The 16358-nt window shown below is 40.3% G+C and overlaps 1 protein-coding gene across 1 annotated transcript in view; it reads right to left on the reverse strand.

Annotated features, from left to right (window-relative positions):
* The window catches only part of LOC120937816 (calpain-13-like), a 178679-nt gene that overhangs the window by 34786 nt on the left and 127535 nt on the right, over positions 1–16358 (reverse strand). Inside the window, exons 10-16 of the mRNA XM_040351314.1 lie at positions 16106–16266; positions 14095–14243; positions 13877–13888; positions 11170–11372; positions 4028–4096; positions 2686–2763; positions 1437–1505 (exon numbers count right to left, since the gene is read on the reverse strand). Of these exons, the coding sequence (XP_040207248.1) occupies positions 1437–1505; positions 2686–2763; positions 4028–4096; positions 11170–11372; positions 13877–13888; positions 14095–14243; positions 16106–16266 (741 nt within the window). The remainder of the gene's footprint in view (positions 1–1436; positions 1506–2685; positions 2764–4027; positions 4097–11169; positions 11373–13876; positions 13889–14094; positions 14244–16105; positions 16267–16358) is intronic.

Genomic DNA, 16358 nt, shown 5'->3' on the forward strand with positions numbered 1-16358 from the left:
AAATGTTTATTGAAGACATCTTTGGGGAACTGTTAATTTGTTTTTTAACAACTTTAGTAAAGAATGTTTATTTTTAGTCAACTTGGCCTGGTCTGAAGTTACTTGAGGACAATCATGGAGGGGTGTAATGCATGTATGGCATATAACAAGAACAGGGATTAATAAGGGAACAAGACAAGTTAGAGAAGCTGCAGTACAATTGTCTTTCATGCAGTGAAGCTATTCAGATAAAGCTATATTACCATTGCTAATGACTACAGTACTAGTGTCAAGTGCATAAGCAGCCAGCCCATTGGGAAGCGGTGCGACTTGGCAAAAGTGACAGAGGCCCTGGTAGTGAAGGACCCTTTGTGCTTACGCTCCTTCCCTAGTGTATGAAATCCCAATACTGGGTCCAACATTGTGGCACGAGGTGTCCTAGGGATCCACCTTGGGAGTCACGGAAGATGGAATGAGACCTCAGGAGAAGTGTAAGCATGGGTTATGCACAGGAGTAGTAGTATTCATACCTAGTATGAATACCTAGTATTCAAGTGAAACATACAAATCAATGTCACTGGAAGTGAGGTGACGGGTTACTGAGCTCAGAAATGCTGCACAACTAAAGTGAGAGAAGAGTTATGGAGCACATTGATGAACTGTTATCCATAGTACATAGAGTGTAATGAGGAACTGATGTCCGTAGTGAATAATGTAAAGAGTACATAAGTTGGGTTGCAAATTATTATTATTAATTATGTTCTGTTGGAGAAGTATCGCTTTTAAGTTATAATGCTGCCTTAACGCAAACCGTTTGGTAAATGACAGCCTCAGCCCGCCTTTAGCGCTCTGTCTGGGTCCCTACTTGGGAGCAGTAAGTCCTGCCCACAGGGGGCGGTACAAACACAGCCCAACAACATGTTTTACATCCGCCCAAGAGCAAGTGTAAATGAGGCCTACAGGAGATTGTGCAATTAGACTGAGACTCGTGTAGTCAGCTTCCAATGTTTGAAAGCTGAACTCCAGGATAAGCAAATATTGTATGAATACAAAAACCATATGTTTTCTTGAATCTTGGTGTGCTCTGTATATTTCATCCACATGTGTGCAATAATCCAATATGAAACTTTGCCTCTGTGCAGCAGTTTCCTGTAATAAAGACCAGTCACTGCTTCTCTCTCTCCTTGTGCATGGTGACTGGTCTTGTCTCCGCCCCTTCCTGTAGTTTTCTTCAGACAGCCTGTAGTGGGTGGGGTCTCCCACAGCTTTGCTCTTTGAAAGGTGTCACTGCTACTTTTATACGGTGGTAATTGGGTTTGCAAAGGCATTTAGAGTTCACAAAGTGGATTTATAGATTTTGTGGTTATTGTGGAATGTTTTTTAATGAGTTTTTGTGCCTGGAGTTCAGCATTAACTTTTTTGTTCATTAAACTTGAAACCATCAAACATTGACTTACCTTAACAATGCATTGTTCTCAAAGAGAGCATCATCAATGACTTTTTGTGGTGCTTTTATGCTCTGGTATCTATAAAACAAAAACACAAATCTTGGTATTATACCATGATGAGCAAAGTGGTGCCTTTTCATTAGCAAACAACGCATGGAGAAAATACATTTATACTATGATGAATGGCAATGTATTTTGTTTTGTTTAAAGATTCTTGGTATTTTCAGAATTTCATAACTTGCATCAAATCAAAATATAAATAATTGAAGAAATTATCTATCTAAATGTATATCCAAAGCCAAAATGTTACCTTGTATATACAGTACTTGTGTAACTGACTAATGTTGTTATGGTGCTGGTGGCCGGCCTACTCCCTGCATTGAAAGTCACGCATTGATCCAGGGCAAACTACGTTTTTGGTACCCTTGGAGAACTGAAACGACACCCCAAGGTGCCGCATCACCCCCTCTTAAAAAACACTATGTAATGATTAGACTCCATTCAAACCTATCTCCATAAAAAGGAAAATCATCCATTGCAGTTGGCTACCCCCACACTGCAAGAGCCAAGTAAGTCATTTAGTTCTAGGATACTGGAAAAGCACTTTTAATTACCTTATTCCCACTCCCCCCAGCAGCTGGTGCCTCCCTATGCTCTAACAGTGAACTGTTCCTCAGGCTATGGACCCTGAATTGTACTTGATGATGTCAAAGTACCTAGGAGAAGAGGCTGGAAGTGGAGGATCGGGTAAGTAAAACTGTTTTTCTTGGCTCCCTAGACCTTATATTTGCAGAATCTCAAAAGATACTGTATGTGTCTTACATATGAGCATAATTAACAACATTAGCACCAGAAACTTAGATACCACTATACACAAGGCAAAGAAGGTAAGCTATGAATCAGTATTACAGTACATGGTCAGTGGGAAGCCTATGGTACACATGCTGGGATCTGTAGTGTAGTATTCTGGTACATGTAGATCTACAGAGACATGCTCTATGCCAGTGAGGCATACTGGGATCTGTAGTGTAATATTCTGGGACATGTACGTCTACAGAGACGATGGGCGATGCCAGTGGGGCATGTGGGGGCCTTTGTTCCACTAAGACATGAAACCAGCACAACATTCTGGGACCTAATTATGTCCCCACTTACCTTCCTTACTTTATAAAGGTGTTATTAAGTATAAGCCACTGGTGGTTATTAGCAAATAAACCAAACCTATGATTACAAAAACAACAAGAGTCCATGTACTCACGGAGTTGAGGTATTGTTTGGGTATGGTGCTTGGTTGTCCTCCAGTGACACTGTTTGTGGTGCTTGTGATCCTTGATATCTAAAGCCAGAAGTGATCTTTATCAATTTTTAAATATACACATGTAGCTTTTATTTTTACATGATTTTATTTTTTGGGGAAATGCAAAAACATGCTGGTGTTTTATTGGTTAACCCATAGAGCTTGGTAATGAGGCACTAGATACAATATTGTACAGGTTATACACAGAGGGAGGAGAATGTGATAGGATCAATATACAGGTCATATACAGTGACATAATGGAGATGTAGTGGTGCAGGTTAGGGGAGGTTAATATACAGTTCAAATACACACAGCTGGAGATCAGAGGTGTAGGATGGGGTGAAAGGGTTAAAAGACAATCTCACTATCAGTGAGAAATGAATGAATGGATTAGCAGCTGCGGTATAAAACAAGAAATCATATGATTGTGGACTTTGGCCTTTCCCCATAACACCTCCCACACTGCATTTAGAGAGGAAACTACTATGGAATTTACCGTAAATAGCAATTTTATAAATGTGTTATAACCACAAATACACATACCAATGTGAGACTAAAGTGTCAAATGAAATCCCACCAGAGCCAGGATAAACCCGACCCAACCCCGACAAATCACTTTTTATTTAACAACCCTTCTGCTTCTTCTGCTAATCTAATTGCTTTCAAGAGAATCGCCTGTTAAACAAAAAAAAAATACCGGCGGTCTTGCAGTGGTCAATGTAACAGTTGTGCACGTGCGGGTCAGCGGCCCTGAATGCACCCTGTCTCAGTACTCCTCTCAAGACCCCTTAGCTCTGATGCAAGCAGTGGGCTGGCTCTTGGGAGGAGTTACATAAATACCAAAAAGTCTGGTGGATGTCAGTCTGGAAGAGTGGGAGTTCCTAGAAAAACGGTATATTATTTTATTGTGTTATTGTGTCTTGTTCCGCTTGTTATTGTGATCTTGTGTTGTCTTTGTTGAATGTTACTTAATAAGGTATTCTGAATCTGAATATGCTTGTATCAGGGCCAATGAGAGGAGGAGTACTAAGGCCGGGCACTGTGATGTTTTCAGGAAGTCGTGTACTGCACCCTACTGACCCCCTCCACCAGCCATGATCTACTTGCATTGCATGGAAAGGCACAGAGTCCTAGTGATGCCATCAGTGGATGTAAAATAAGGTATGTAATGAAAACAGAAAATGAAAGGTTTTATTTTAAAAAAATATTAGTCTGTTGACAAGGGGAAAAGCAGGAACCAGGGAAGGCAAAAAATAAGCTGATTACATTTGTAAAACCAGTAGAGTATAGCGTCAGTACTCACTGTGCAGAGGAACTGTTGGTGTATTGCTCTGGGTTATCCTCCCGTGACGCCGTTTGTAATCCTTGATATCTAAAGTTAGAAGTGATATTAATCAATGTATAAACATGTCACACGTGTAGCTTTGTCTAGAGGCGTTAGTAATAATATAACTGAATAGAAAGGAGACATTAGATAACCTGTCATACACCATGTGAATGTAGGGGCCCTGTATTTGTGAGCTCTGTTCTGCAAAAAGCAACCATCTCATCTAATCGTGGGCTGACCTAATTCGTCAAACCAAAGAGTCACATTTATGGTCAGAATAAACCCCAACCAACCCTGACAGATCCCCCTCACTATAAAGGCAAGTCTGTCCCAAGGCTGGCATTGTATGAAACCTTGCCTTTACTGTAGAATAGTGGTAACATTTTCTTTTGCTGGGCACATATATCTGCAGTGTTTTGTTATCTCTCTTCAAAGAGCTAAGTCCTGTAGCTCTTTCCTGTCCCGTTCCTCTGTTATCAGCCTGATAATTCCTCACAAATTCTCGGACACATCAGATAAAAGCAGCCTGCAATTTCTGTCTGGGGAGGTTGCTATAAATAGATTAGCAGGGAGCTGGTCCTATTACAAAACCCCTCTGAGAGTCTCTGCCTATGGGGAGAGGGGGTGTGTGCCTTTCATCCAATCAGCAATTTTAGCTATCTTGGTTGTATGCCCAGACATCACACTCTGTGGTTACCAGGAAGAGAAAATTTCCTAACATGATCTCAACTTTCTAAACAGTATATAAATGTGAAGACATCAGATATGGATGTAAAACCTATGTAGGGAGATTTGTTTCATCTCAGTGTATCATCTGAGGCTGTTCACTTCATTGGGTGTATGGAGGGTTAACATCCACTTTAGGCTGTCTGTGCTATACAATACAAGCATGACCTTGTCACCACAACTGGTGCGAGAATATCCCAAGCTCTGAGTTTTTACTAGAACAGGTCTAGTGGGGAAATCTTCTAGTGGGGACACTTCTTATGATGACAACTGTCTCAGAGAAAAGTTATCACACAAAAAGAAGATTTCCTCTCATTTCCTGTTGTGTCTACAAAAAAAAAATTTTTTTTAAATATTTCCTAGGCTATCCAAAATGAAAACAAAAATTATTTAAAGCGTTAGGCTACATTCACACCTGTAAATGGGCCTGACAGCCCTTACATGTGATAAACTTGGGGGGGGGGGGTGTTCCCAGCAATTAGCTGTAGGTAGCAGACCTATTCAAAGCAATGAGAGGCTCCTACAGTGAATTGGGGCCATTCACATGTAATCCCTATGCTGAGATTACCTGCAAGTGATTGGCCCTGGATGTAGACTGTCTGAGTCTAGGAGCGACCACTCCTACATGATTGCTGCTTAGCAATGACCTGTGAGCGGCCCTGATTCGCTGTGGAAGATGGCAGCCTCCCATTGCTTTCAATGGGGCTGCCTCCCACAGCTAGCCCGCGGGATAACCTGCTGGGATTCTCTCATGTAAATGCTGTCAGGTACATTTGCAGGTGTGAATGTGGACTTGGATATCTTTTTATGATCTTTAATCGGTAAAGACATGATATTTTTAAGTTAAATGTTAACTTAAAACATATCAGAAACATATATTGTACATATAAATGGTCTTTTCTGCTGAAAAAATAAATAAATCATAATGTTGGTCAGCCATCCTTGTGATCCAAATGAAGATATCTTGGTGGATCGGAATTTTGGTAGATATTTAAATATGTTGATTGCCCAGATATTGGATGTCCAGTAGTACATTTGTCATGAGAGTAAAAACAAAAGCCAACATGTTTTGGGGGCTCTACTGATCCTCCTTTATCAGGGCTACAAATAACATTGACGTTTTTAGAAATTTACATCCACTTATTAACTTTTTGTGTTCTTTTATAATTTTTTTTTATAATATCTCACATTGCCTTTTACACTGTACCACATTTATATCATGTATTTATTTACTGTAAGTGCAATTCAAATGAAAGTGTTATATGTTATATGCATAGATGCCAACTGTCCTGGATTCGCTGGGGAGGTTCCACATCTTGGCCCTCTGTCCTGTCAATGCTGTGTCTTAGGCCGCGTACACACGACCGAGGAACTCGACGGGAAAAACACATCGTTTTGTCCGTCGAGTTCCTTGTGAAGCCGCCGAGGACCTCGGCGAGCTGAAATTTCCCATTGAACAACTGAGGTCCTCGTCGGCTTCCTCGGCCGAAAGTGTACACACGGCCGGGTTTCTCGGCAGAATTCAGCTCTGAACCGAGTTTCTGGCTGAATTCTGCCGAGAAACTCGGTCGTGTGTACGGGGCCTTAGGCCATGTCATGAGATCACAGCATCAAATTTATTTGCGTTTTAACACAAAAAGGCATGAATTCCAGGAATCTTGTGTATATTTAGAGTCAGGATCTGGCAGGATGGGTGGTATGATGGCCAGTCACCACAAAGTGTGGGTGGAACCAATCCATAAAGAGGGCTTAGTTTGGGAATACTCACCTGGAAAATAAGCAGATGAAATGCAGACTGTGAAACAATGTCCCAAGGTATGTATTGTAGCATGTAAGGGCCGCCATCAGGGGGTACAGGCAGTACACCTGTAAGGGGCCCGGATGGCAACCCCCTTTTTTCCTGTAAGGGGCCCAGAGGTCTCCAGGGCCGCGCATGACAACACCCCTTTTTTTTATTATTTTTTTATAATTTTTTTTTTTTATAATTTTTTTTTTATAATTTTATTTTTATTTTTTTATATATTTATTTTTTATTTTTTTATTATTAACCCTCCTGGCGGTATTCCCGAGTCTGGCTCGGGGTAAGATTTTTGTACCAAAGCGGTATCCCCGAGTCTGGTTACTTACCTTGTCCCTGGATCCTGCGATGCCTCCCCGCTGTGTGAGCGAGCGGGTCCTCGCTCGATTCACACAGTGTCCCTGTGTGCCGCCGATCTCCGTTCCCTGCGACGTTACGACGCAAGGGGGCGGAGAATGGCGCCAAATTCAAAAAAGTAAATAAACACATTACATACAGTATACTGTAATCTTATTGATTACAGCACTGTATGTAAAAAATACACACCCCCCTTGTCCCTAGTGGTCTGCCCAGTGCCCTACATGTTCTTTTATATAATAACAACTGTTCTTTCTGCCTGCAAACTGTAGATTGTCCATAGCAACCAAAAGTGTCCCTTTATGTCAAAAGTGGTTTTAGAGCAGCTAGAAAACAGCGATAATAAATTATAATCACTTGCAGAATTGTGCGATAGCAATTTGTGGGGAAATTCGTCATAAAAAAATAAAAGTAATGACAGCGACAATTCTGCAACTGAGCAAATTTCAGTGATTTTAAGTTGATTACATCAATAATTTTTATTATAATTATATTATTATTTGTTATAATTATTTATAAATATTTATTATATTATAATTAATAATTTTGTTTTTCAAACTTTTTCATACCCGGGATGCCTACTAGACTCTTGATTGGTCAGATTTAAGTGAGTTATTCCTAAGAATTGCAGGCCTACAGTATAAAACACCAAATTTCCTTGCAAAATAATGGTACCGCTTTCAGCACCTAAAATCTGAAATAATCATACCGCCAGGGAGGTTAAAGGGCCCAGAGGTCCCCAGGGCCCCGGATGGCAACCCCCCCCCTTTTTATATATTTTTTTATATATTATTTTTTTATTTCTTTTTTCTTTTTATTAAAGGGCCCAGAGGCCCCGGATGGCAACCCCCCCCCCTTTTTTTATATTTTTTTTAAATATATTTTTATATCTTTTTTTAGTTTTTATTAAAGGACCCAGAGGTCCCCAGATGGCAACCCCCACCTTTTTTTTTTTATAAAAAAAACATTTTTTTTATATATATATATATTTTTTTATTAAAGGGGTCTTTTTTTATTTCTTCTTTTTTTGTAAGGGGCCCAGAAGTCCCCAGGGCAACCCCCCAATTCGGGGCACCCCCCCCCCCCGGTTCTCTGCTCCAGGGGGCCCATGTCTGAAGCTGTGTAAGGGGCCCCATAATTCCTGATGGCGGCCAATACAAGTGAGACCGCGCAAATGATAAAAAAAATAAACTGTAGCAAGTACACCCCTCACATTTTTGTAAATATTTTATTATATCTTTTCATGTGACAACACTGAAGAAATTACACTTTGCTACAATGTAAAGTAGTGAGTGTACAGCTTGTATAACAGTGTAAATATTGACACTTCGGGCCCAATTTGGACATTTTCACTTAGGGGTGTACTCACTTTTGTTGCCAGCGGTTTAGACATTATTGGCTGTGTGTTGGGTTATTTTGAGGGGACAGCAAATTTACACTGTTATACAAGCTGTACACTCACTACTTTACATTGTAGTAAAGTGTAATTTCTTCAGAAAAAATATAATAAAATATTTACAAAAATGTGAGGGGTGTACTCACTTTTGTTAGATACTGTATGTATAGGATAATATACTGTACATAAATATAATCATTAAACTTTCTTGTGAAAAAAAAAATATAATCAATAAACCACATGCCGTGCTGAAACCTGTAAATATAAATTGATATAGATCAAAAAAAACAAAACGAAACATGAGAAAAAAGTTCATAGTTGGCGCTATATAAATCGTGTATAATAATAATAATAATAATATAATAAAAATGAGATCAGTCCAAAATCATATGCGAATCTGAGTGGTTTTGTGTGTACCAGTTCCACTGAAAACACCACAGGTGCATACACCAGTAAAGATGTCTTCTTACCATGAGATGTGAGACTCTGGGGTTGATTTACTAAAAGCAAATAGACTGTGTACTTTGCAAATTGCAGTTGCTCCAGAGCTTGGTAAATGAGCAGTAGCTCTGATGACACCATCCAATCATGTGCAAGCAAAAATGCTGTTTATTTTTTTATTTTCCTTGCATGTGATTGGGTATTCTTTGCAACATGAAGCCTTACCTCATTTACTAAGCTCTGGAGCAACTGCACTTGCAGAGGTCAACTGCACTTTGCAAAGTGCACAGTCTTTTTGCCTTTAGTAAATCAACCCCTCTCTGTCAAGAGAAGTCTAAAAACGCTTGTGTGGAAATTTCTTCCACTTGGTATCGAATTCCCCCGCTCAGATCCTCCGTCAGTCAGAATCTCCTCCGGCAAGGATAAAAAAGAGCGCCAGGCCCACATAGTGTAAAACCCTCACAATGTTTAATAAAATAAGAGATTAAAAGCTATACAAAAAGGCAGCATTCAGAAAGGATTCCAAAACTCAGTCCGGTGGGACAAAACGTAGAATGTGGTGACTTCACAACCTTCGGTTACAGCCCTACATACGCTTCGTCATAACTGACGTTATCAAGAGCCAGGAAGGCGGCGACTTTAGCATGGCATTTGGTTTCTTGATTATGAGTATGTATTTGTAGGAATCAGGGTCTGTAAAGCCTATAGTTTTTTCTCTCATGACAAATAAACAGGTTACTTCTAATAGTGATCTATTGCTGACTGAAATCTGCCAGCAATAGATGACTATAACAGTGAGCTTGTGTACTAGGAGGGAATTCTGTAACATCATTCTTGATATTTCATCCCTTCTAGACTCAAGTGGCTAAATATTTTTAAAGACACCAATAACTAGACTAAAGCCTCGTACACACGCAGCAGTTTTCTTGCTGGTTCTTGCCGAGAAAACCGTGCGTGTGTAAGAGGCTTTAGTCTATTTTTTGGAGTCTTTAAAAATATTAAGCCACTTGAGTGAAAACCGAGCGTGTGTACAAGGCTTTGAGGTTTCTCGTCAAGAAAACTGCCCAGAATCTCAACGAGAAAAATAGAGAACCTGCTCTCTATTTTCTCGTCGTGATTCTCGGCAGTGTTTTCCTGCCGAGAACCCTGATTGTCTGTATACTTACCTGTCGGTCAGGGGTTAACGCCGTTACGATATTCCATTCCACCAACCCAAGACAGCTTCCGACACTCCACAATCCAGCAGACAGGACCCATTGGATTTTACCCAGAAAAACGAGACACACACAGCTCTGTTCTCTGGTTCCAAACGGATAGGTTTTAATGACAAACTCAGGCTCTTTTTTTACGCCAAAAGGAATGTTGCAGTAATCAAATGGACAATAACACACTCCACCCACAACATCATACAATGGGTGCTAACGAGCCTCCAATACACATTTCTTGGGTAGACTTTCTGGCACCGAATCTACACGAGTTAATTACTATAGCTGACAAGGCAGACGTTATGACTTCAGCTTATCTCACCTGCTATTTAATACACATTCCTTTAGTAAACATAAGTCGGACATCTGACCTTTAGATGGTGCTAAGTCACATCACATATTATCATCAATAGAATTTCACACAATACAGTGTCAATTAGCATAGCACAATGAAATATCTTAGGAGCCAGACTTAGCTAGCACAATAGACAGTAGAATGCAATCACAGCAAGCTTTATCACTACAGCCAGGTAGCTGGAGGTGATTAACATCAATTAACATCTTAACAGTATGTGTCCCCACATTGAATGAATCACACTATTATTGACCTGTTGGGTTCAGAATTAACCACCTGTAATATTTCAAGATATCCTGCAATAAATTGTGAATGATCATTTCTGTCCCATCTCGTGTAATTCAAGATATCATTTCTCAGTCATCCTATGCCCCTAGTGGACATAGGATGACACTAGACCCAAGAGTCATTGATGAATCTGAACCAGGAGTACCCTGCATCCCTCAAGAGCCTCTGGGTCCCACGGGCAATACCGTTACAGCGGCGATGGCATCGAATGTGACAAGCGAATGGTCATCGTACTTGATGACGTCACCGCGTTTGTGCCATTCAAAAGAAAGGCGGTTCTTTTGAATTGAGTGTCTGTACACTCTGCCGGCAAGAGATTCTTGCCAAGAATCTCGTCAGGAAAAACAATTTTTTTTTCCTGACGAGATTTTGGCCCGTATGTACAGGGCTTAAGATGCAATTGTTGTCTCTTTGCCAAGATGCTGTCTCAGCTCCCTGTCAGTGAGAGAAACAACCACAAAGAATTCTTACTGCACCTATTTCGTGAGTCAACTTTGCTGTGTGGATCAGAAACTTGCTTCTTGAAACAGACCGATGGCACATTATACTTACTCAGCAATCTTAGATGTCTTCATGAAGATCCTCAAGAGAAACTCGGACTCTTGCCCCTTGTTCTGTGTGAAGGGTAAGATGACATATGTTCCAGGGGGAGCTACAAATGACTTGGTGACTTCTCGTGCACGCTCCAAATTGGTGTTTATTGTTTCTGAGGCTTGTTGACGAGAGAATTTTTGCTGTGACCCATTCTTTGTTCCCTGCAAGTCAAGAAGAGCCATACCGGCTTGTATTGAAGCAAAGTATAATAGTTTTACTCAATGCTGTTAAAACTTAATGAACAGACCTTTTATATATTTTTTTAGTCATATTAATAAAATCTTTTTTAATCTACAAATAATAGTACAATTATTAGCATTCCCGTGGTTCTCACTTTGCAAAGCAAGCTGGCAATTACATTATGAAAACCAGGTTTGCCTGCATGTGTATTGCCCACATTTTGAAGGGTTGAAGGGTTAGAACCCCTGACACGTTTTATTTTTGTCTTGTCTCCACTGTTCATTTTTAGATACCCAATCATGAATGAGAAAAAAAAAAACAAAAAAAAAGGAGTTTTGCTTGGATTGGATGATTTATACCAGGAGTTTCCAAACTTTTTATATTTTTTATATTTAGATTTTATCTGGCCCACTGATGTAAGAGGGGAGTGACTGTGATGTACACAGGGAGTCTTTACTGGGGACATTGTGCTGTACTAGACCACATGTGTGGGAGATGCAAAATAAATGGTACTAAAATGCATTGATGCATGTAACATGCATTGATGGGCATTAAAGTGACATGTGCATTACTGCAACACACTGCCCTGCCAAGTTGTGCATTAGTCCTTATAGTTTACTTTTAATAAAATACTACCATGTTTCCCCGAAAATAAGCCCGGGTCTTATATTAAGTTTGGCAACAAAAGACATAGTAGGGCTTATTTTCAGGGTAGGTCTTACCATATAATGTGATGTCTTCTCTCCCCCTCTCCCTCCATGCCTGTCAGGAATCCCCAGTGTGAGTCAAGTTAAAATGCTTGTAAAATCATATGATCTACTCTATTACAGTATTATATAATGTACAATGTGTGTGTTTCTGTAATATAAACGTGCCAAATACCTTCATTATAGCCCCACTCTGTACTTCCGTGACGCCCCGGAGCTCTTTTCCCCACTCCGAGCACTGCAGAGGGGGAGCTGTCCGAAGGTATTTGGCAAAATTATATTACAGAAACACACACATTGTACATTATATACTCCAGAAATAGAGTGGATTATAGGATTTTACAAGCCTTTTAAACTAGGGCTTATTTTCAGGGTAGGGCTTATATTGCAGCTCTCCTGGAAAATAATAAGGTCTTATTTTCGGGGTAGGTCTTATTTTCGGGGAAACACGGTAAGGCTAAAGTTCATCCTAAAGCGACACACTGGAGGTTATTTACTAAAGGCAAATCCACTTTGCACTACAAGTGCAAACAACAAGTGCAAAGTGCACTTGAAAATGCACTGAAAGTGCACTTGGAAGTGCAGTCGCTGTAAATCTGAGGGGAAGCTCTGCTGATTTTATTATCCTATCATGTGCAAGCTAAAATGCTGTTTTTTTTTTCCTTGCATGTCCCCCTCGGATCTACAGCGACTGCACTTCCAAGTGCACTTTCAGTGCAATTTCAAGTACACTTTGCACTTGTAGTTTGCACTTGTAGTGCAAAGTGGATTTTCCTTTTGTAAATAACCCCCATTGTTTTTTGATGGTTTTCTTCTTGTTTGTTTTTTGCAGGAATGTGATTAACAATAAGAATTGCTGCAACATTTCAGCAAGGCGGCAATATAAGAATGACAGTGTACAGTTTGTTAGTACAGTTTGAGAACAAACTAAAAGTGCTGGGTCTAGACTGAGATCCGTGATAAACACCTGGATGGATGGCGGTCAGTCTAAAATGAGTGACACGTTGCACGGCCACCACAGAAATGTTTACAGACATGTGCGTCAGCAATTTTAACTTGACAATAAGAACACCTGGATCGACTGCCAGTTTTCTCTGCCCACCGTGTGTACGCGGCATAAGGAGCTCAATGCATTTCTAGCAGATCAATGGGAATTTTTCTGCACTTAAAGCATCTTTAAGGGGCCCTGATGTACACTTTCATTTGATTGTAATTGGTAGTCATGCAAAGTACAGCTTACTGCAGCCTCAGGGGATAAAGATACATACAGGAAAAATAAAATGCACAAGCACATGGTAAGCATCTATATGTTTTTTTTAATGGGGTGTTCCTGTAAACATGTACAGTATGTTATAATACACCATAGGCATGCGCAGGGGGTGTGCTTTTCTTTTTCTCCTCTCAACTGCTGTGGGGATGTTTTTAGGATGGAGAGTGGGGGAAGGGGCTAGTAAATATGTCATTCACCGACACCTTTTTTTCCTAAATAAACACAGTGAACACACTCTCTCCCTGTGTTCGCTCATAACTGAAGCATAGTAAACTGGGCTCACTATGCTTCAGTTTATGAATGAAGCCGCTCAGCACATAGACGTTTCCATTCATTCGCTGTCAAGTGCAGCTGAGGATGCAGAGAAAGACATGCGTGTTTGAGTTTTGGGGCGCGCACCCTAATGAGATGGGCTGCGCACACCTATGTAATACACATCTGCTTTCAGGAAATGCACAATAACATTTACTATTTTAGTAGCTAGGTATTGAATAAAACAGTTTCTTACCTTGGCGGTAACCTGCAAAAAGAGAAAGAGACTGGTATTAGATTTTGTTTTGCTAAGAAGATGTTGATAGATACATATTCTTATAGATAGATAGATAGATAGATAGATAGACAGATAGACAGATAGACAGATAGACAGATAGATAGATAGATAGATAGATAGATAGATAGATAGACAGATAGATAGATAGACTAGTATACTGTAATAGTTTACCAAACCTTGCAAAAGACAAATCCAATAGGTAACCAGCGGGGATTGTACTTCCTCTCATTGGTCAGACTCTGCATAAGAGCCACGGTGACATTGTATCCTATCTTCTGATTTTCTGGAATTGTGATCACATACTGCGGATTCTTCCATATGTCCTCTGAAAAATGAGAAAAAAAAATTAAAAAAATTACGTTTTCATTCTACTCACTATGAGCCTCGTGAAGATTAGCCAATGAGCATATGGAGCTAAAATCTGTTTTCGTTTATAATTAATATTTTTTATTAAATATTTTAGAAAACAAGATTCAGACACTTTTGCAGACCAAGGACATAGAATGGTAATACATAAAACATTTGGAAGAGTAAATAATAGTGATCCACTAAAATTTTAGCCGTCGAAAATTATTGGCCAAAAATAGGGCATTCAGTGTTGTGCTAAAAGAAAAAAAATGCTGATAATGGCTGCTGAAAATGCCAACGATTTTGCCGCGATCTTGCTTATGGTATGTTTTTCATAGGTCGTGTCACTCAAAAATGCATAAAAAAAAACACAACACGGGTACTTGTACTCAGGGAAATGCTCCGATGCTTCACCCGATACCTGGGCAGTCAGGGTGATCGGTGCGGCAGGGGAGTTGCAAGCACTGATCTGCCCCCTTTCCAGCTGCTTTAGTTAAAGTTATACAGCGGTGATCAGTGCTTGTAACTCCCCCCAAAGCTGCACCGATCACCGCTGACTGTCCCGGTGCTGTCCCCCTCCATCCTCCGTGCTGTCCCCCTCCGTGCTCTGTGCTGCTCTCCCCCATATGTGCTCCATGCTGTCCCCCTCAATGCTCTGTGCTGCTCTCCCCCCCTCCGTGCTGTCCCCCTCTGTGCTCCGTGCTGTCCCCCTCCGTGCTCTGTGCTGCTCTCCCCCCTCCGTGCTGTCCCCCTCTGTGCTGTCCCCCTCCGTGCTGCTCCCCCCCTCCGTGCTGCTCTCCCCCCTCAATCTGTCAGGGTGGAGAGCGGAGGTAGGAGCCGCTAAATCCGGCTCCTACCTTTTCCGAATGAACAGTCAGTGATCACTGACTCTGTCCATTCACATAACTTAGCATCTTAACCTTTGTTTACGATGCTTCAGTTTTTGAATGGAGTGGAGCTTCTCTCCATTCATTTTAGCTGAGGCTGCAGAGAAAGGGACTGGGGAATCTGTGTCCTTAGTCCCTTTCTCTGTCTTAAATGGGAGATGTCAGGGGTCTGTTAAGACCCCTGATATCTCACCAAAAAAAAACCAACAGGGCTGATACATTTTTTTTTAAAATTGCAATAAATAAAAAAAATGAATTTTTAGAAAATAATAAAAATGTAAATAAAAAAAACACACTGACAATAAACCCCCCCCCCGCCCAAAAAAAATGAAGAAAACAGTGTAAAAAAAAAAAAAATGTAAAAAATCGTAACAAAAAATAAAATAAAAAATACTGCCACTGTCACATGACATTAAAAAAAAAAGTATCAGTAATCGGTATCGGCGAGTACTTGAAAAAAAAGTATCGGTACTTGTACTCGGTCTAAAAAAAGTGGTATCAGGACAACCCTACAATCTATAAATAACAATCAAATACACTGAAAAAATAGAGTATAATAAATAAATGAAACAACACCAAAATGCGCCCAAAATTTACACCCTCGAAACAAAAGAAAATAAATGGCGGGTTTTCGTTTTCATTTGAACCTAAGCAGCTCAATGAGCGATGAGAGGTTCTACTCAAGTTCTAAAATGTAAAAAATTCATTTTGAAAATGAATTAATCCAAAGAGATTCTGCTCGGGTTTAATGGTGTACTTTTCTCAAAAGAGTATACACCATAATGTGCTCCTGTCAGGACGGCCATTACCAGATCTCCCCGTAACATCCAATGATGACAATTGTCACTCCATAACCATTCACACATAGGGAACGTCACACAAGTGAAGCAACTTATGACTACAGCTCTCTAAACTGCAGAAAATCTGGCCAAGTTAGACATTGAAGACCAACCTGAGGTATTGCAGCCGCCCGCGGTGCTTCCCCTCACCCACTGATTGTAGTAACTGGTGCACTCCCAGATGTGCTGAGGGTTCTCGAAATCTAAGTAGGTCGGGGTGTGGTTACAGATGTTCACTTGGCTGAAATTCTGCATGAAATCCTGGCAGGACATCCTATGATCAAATAATTAAGAATATATGTTTAAAAGAGAAAAAGTATACATTTTAAAACTGAAGTCTAGGCAGATATAAAATACACAAACGAA

The sequence above is a fragment of the Rana temporaria genome, chromosome 4 (assembly GCF_905171775.1).
Source record: "Rana temporaria chromosome 4, aRanTem1.1, whole genome shotgun sequence".
Lineage (NCBI taxonomy): Eukaryota > Metazoa > Chordata > Amphibia > Anura > Ranidae > Rana > Rana temporaria.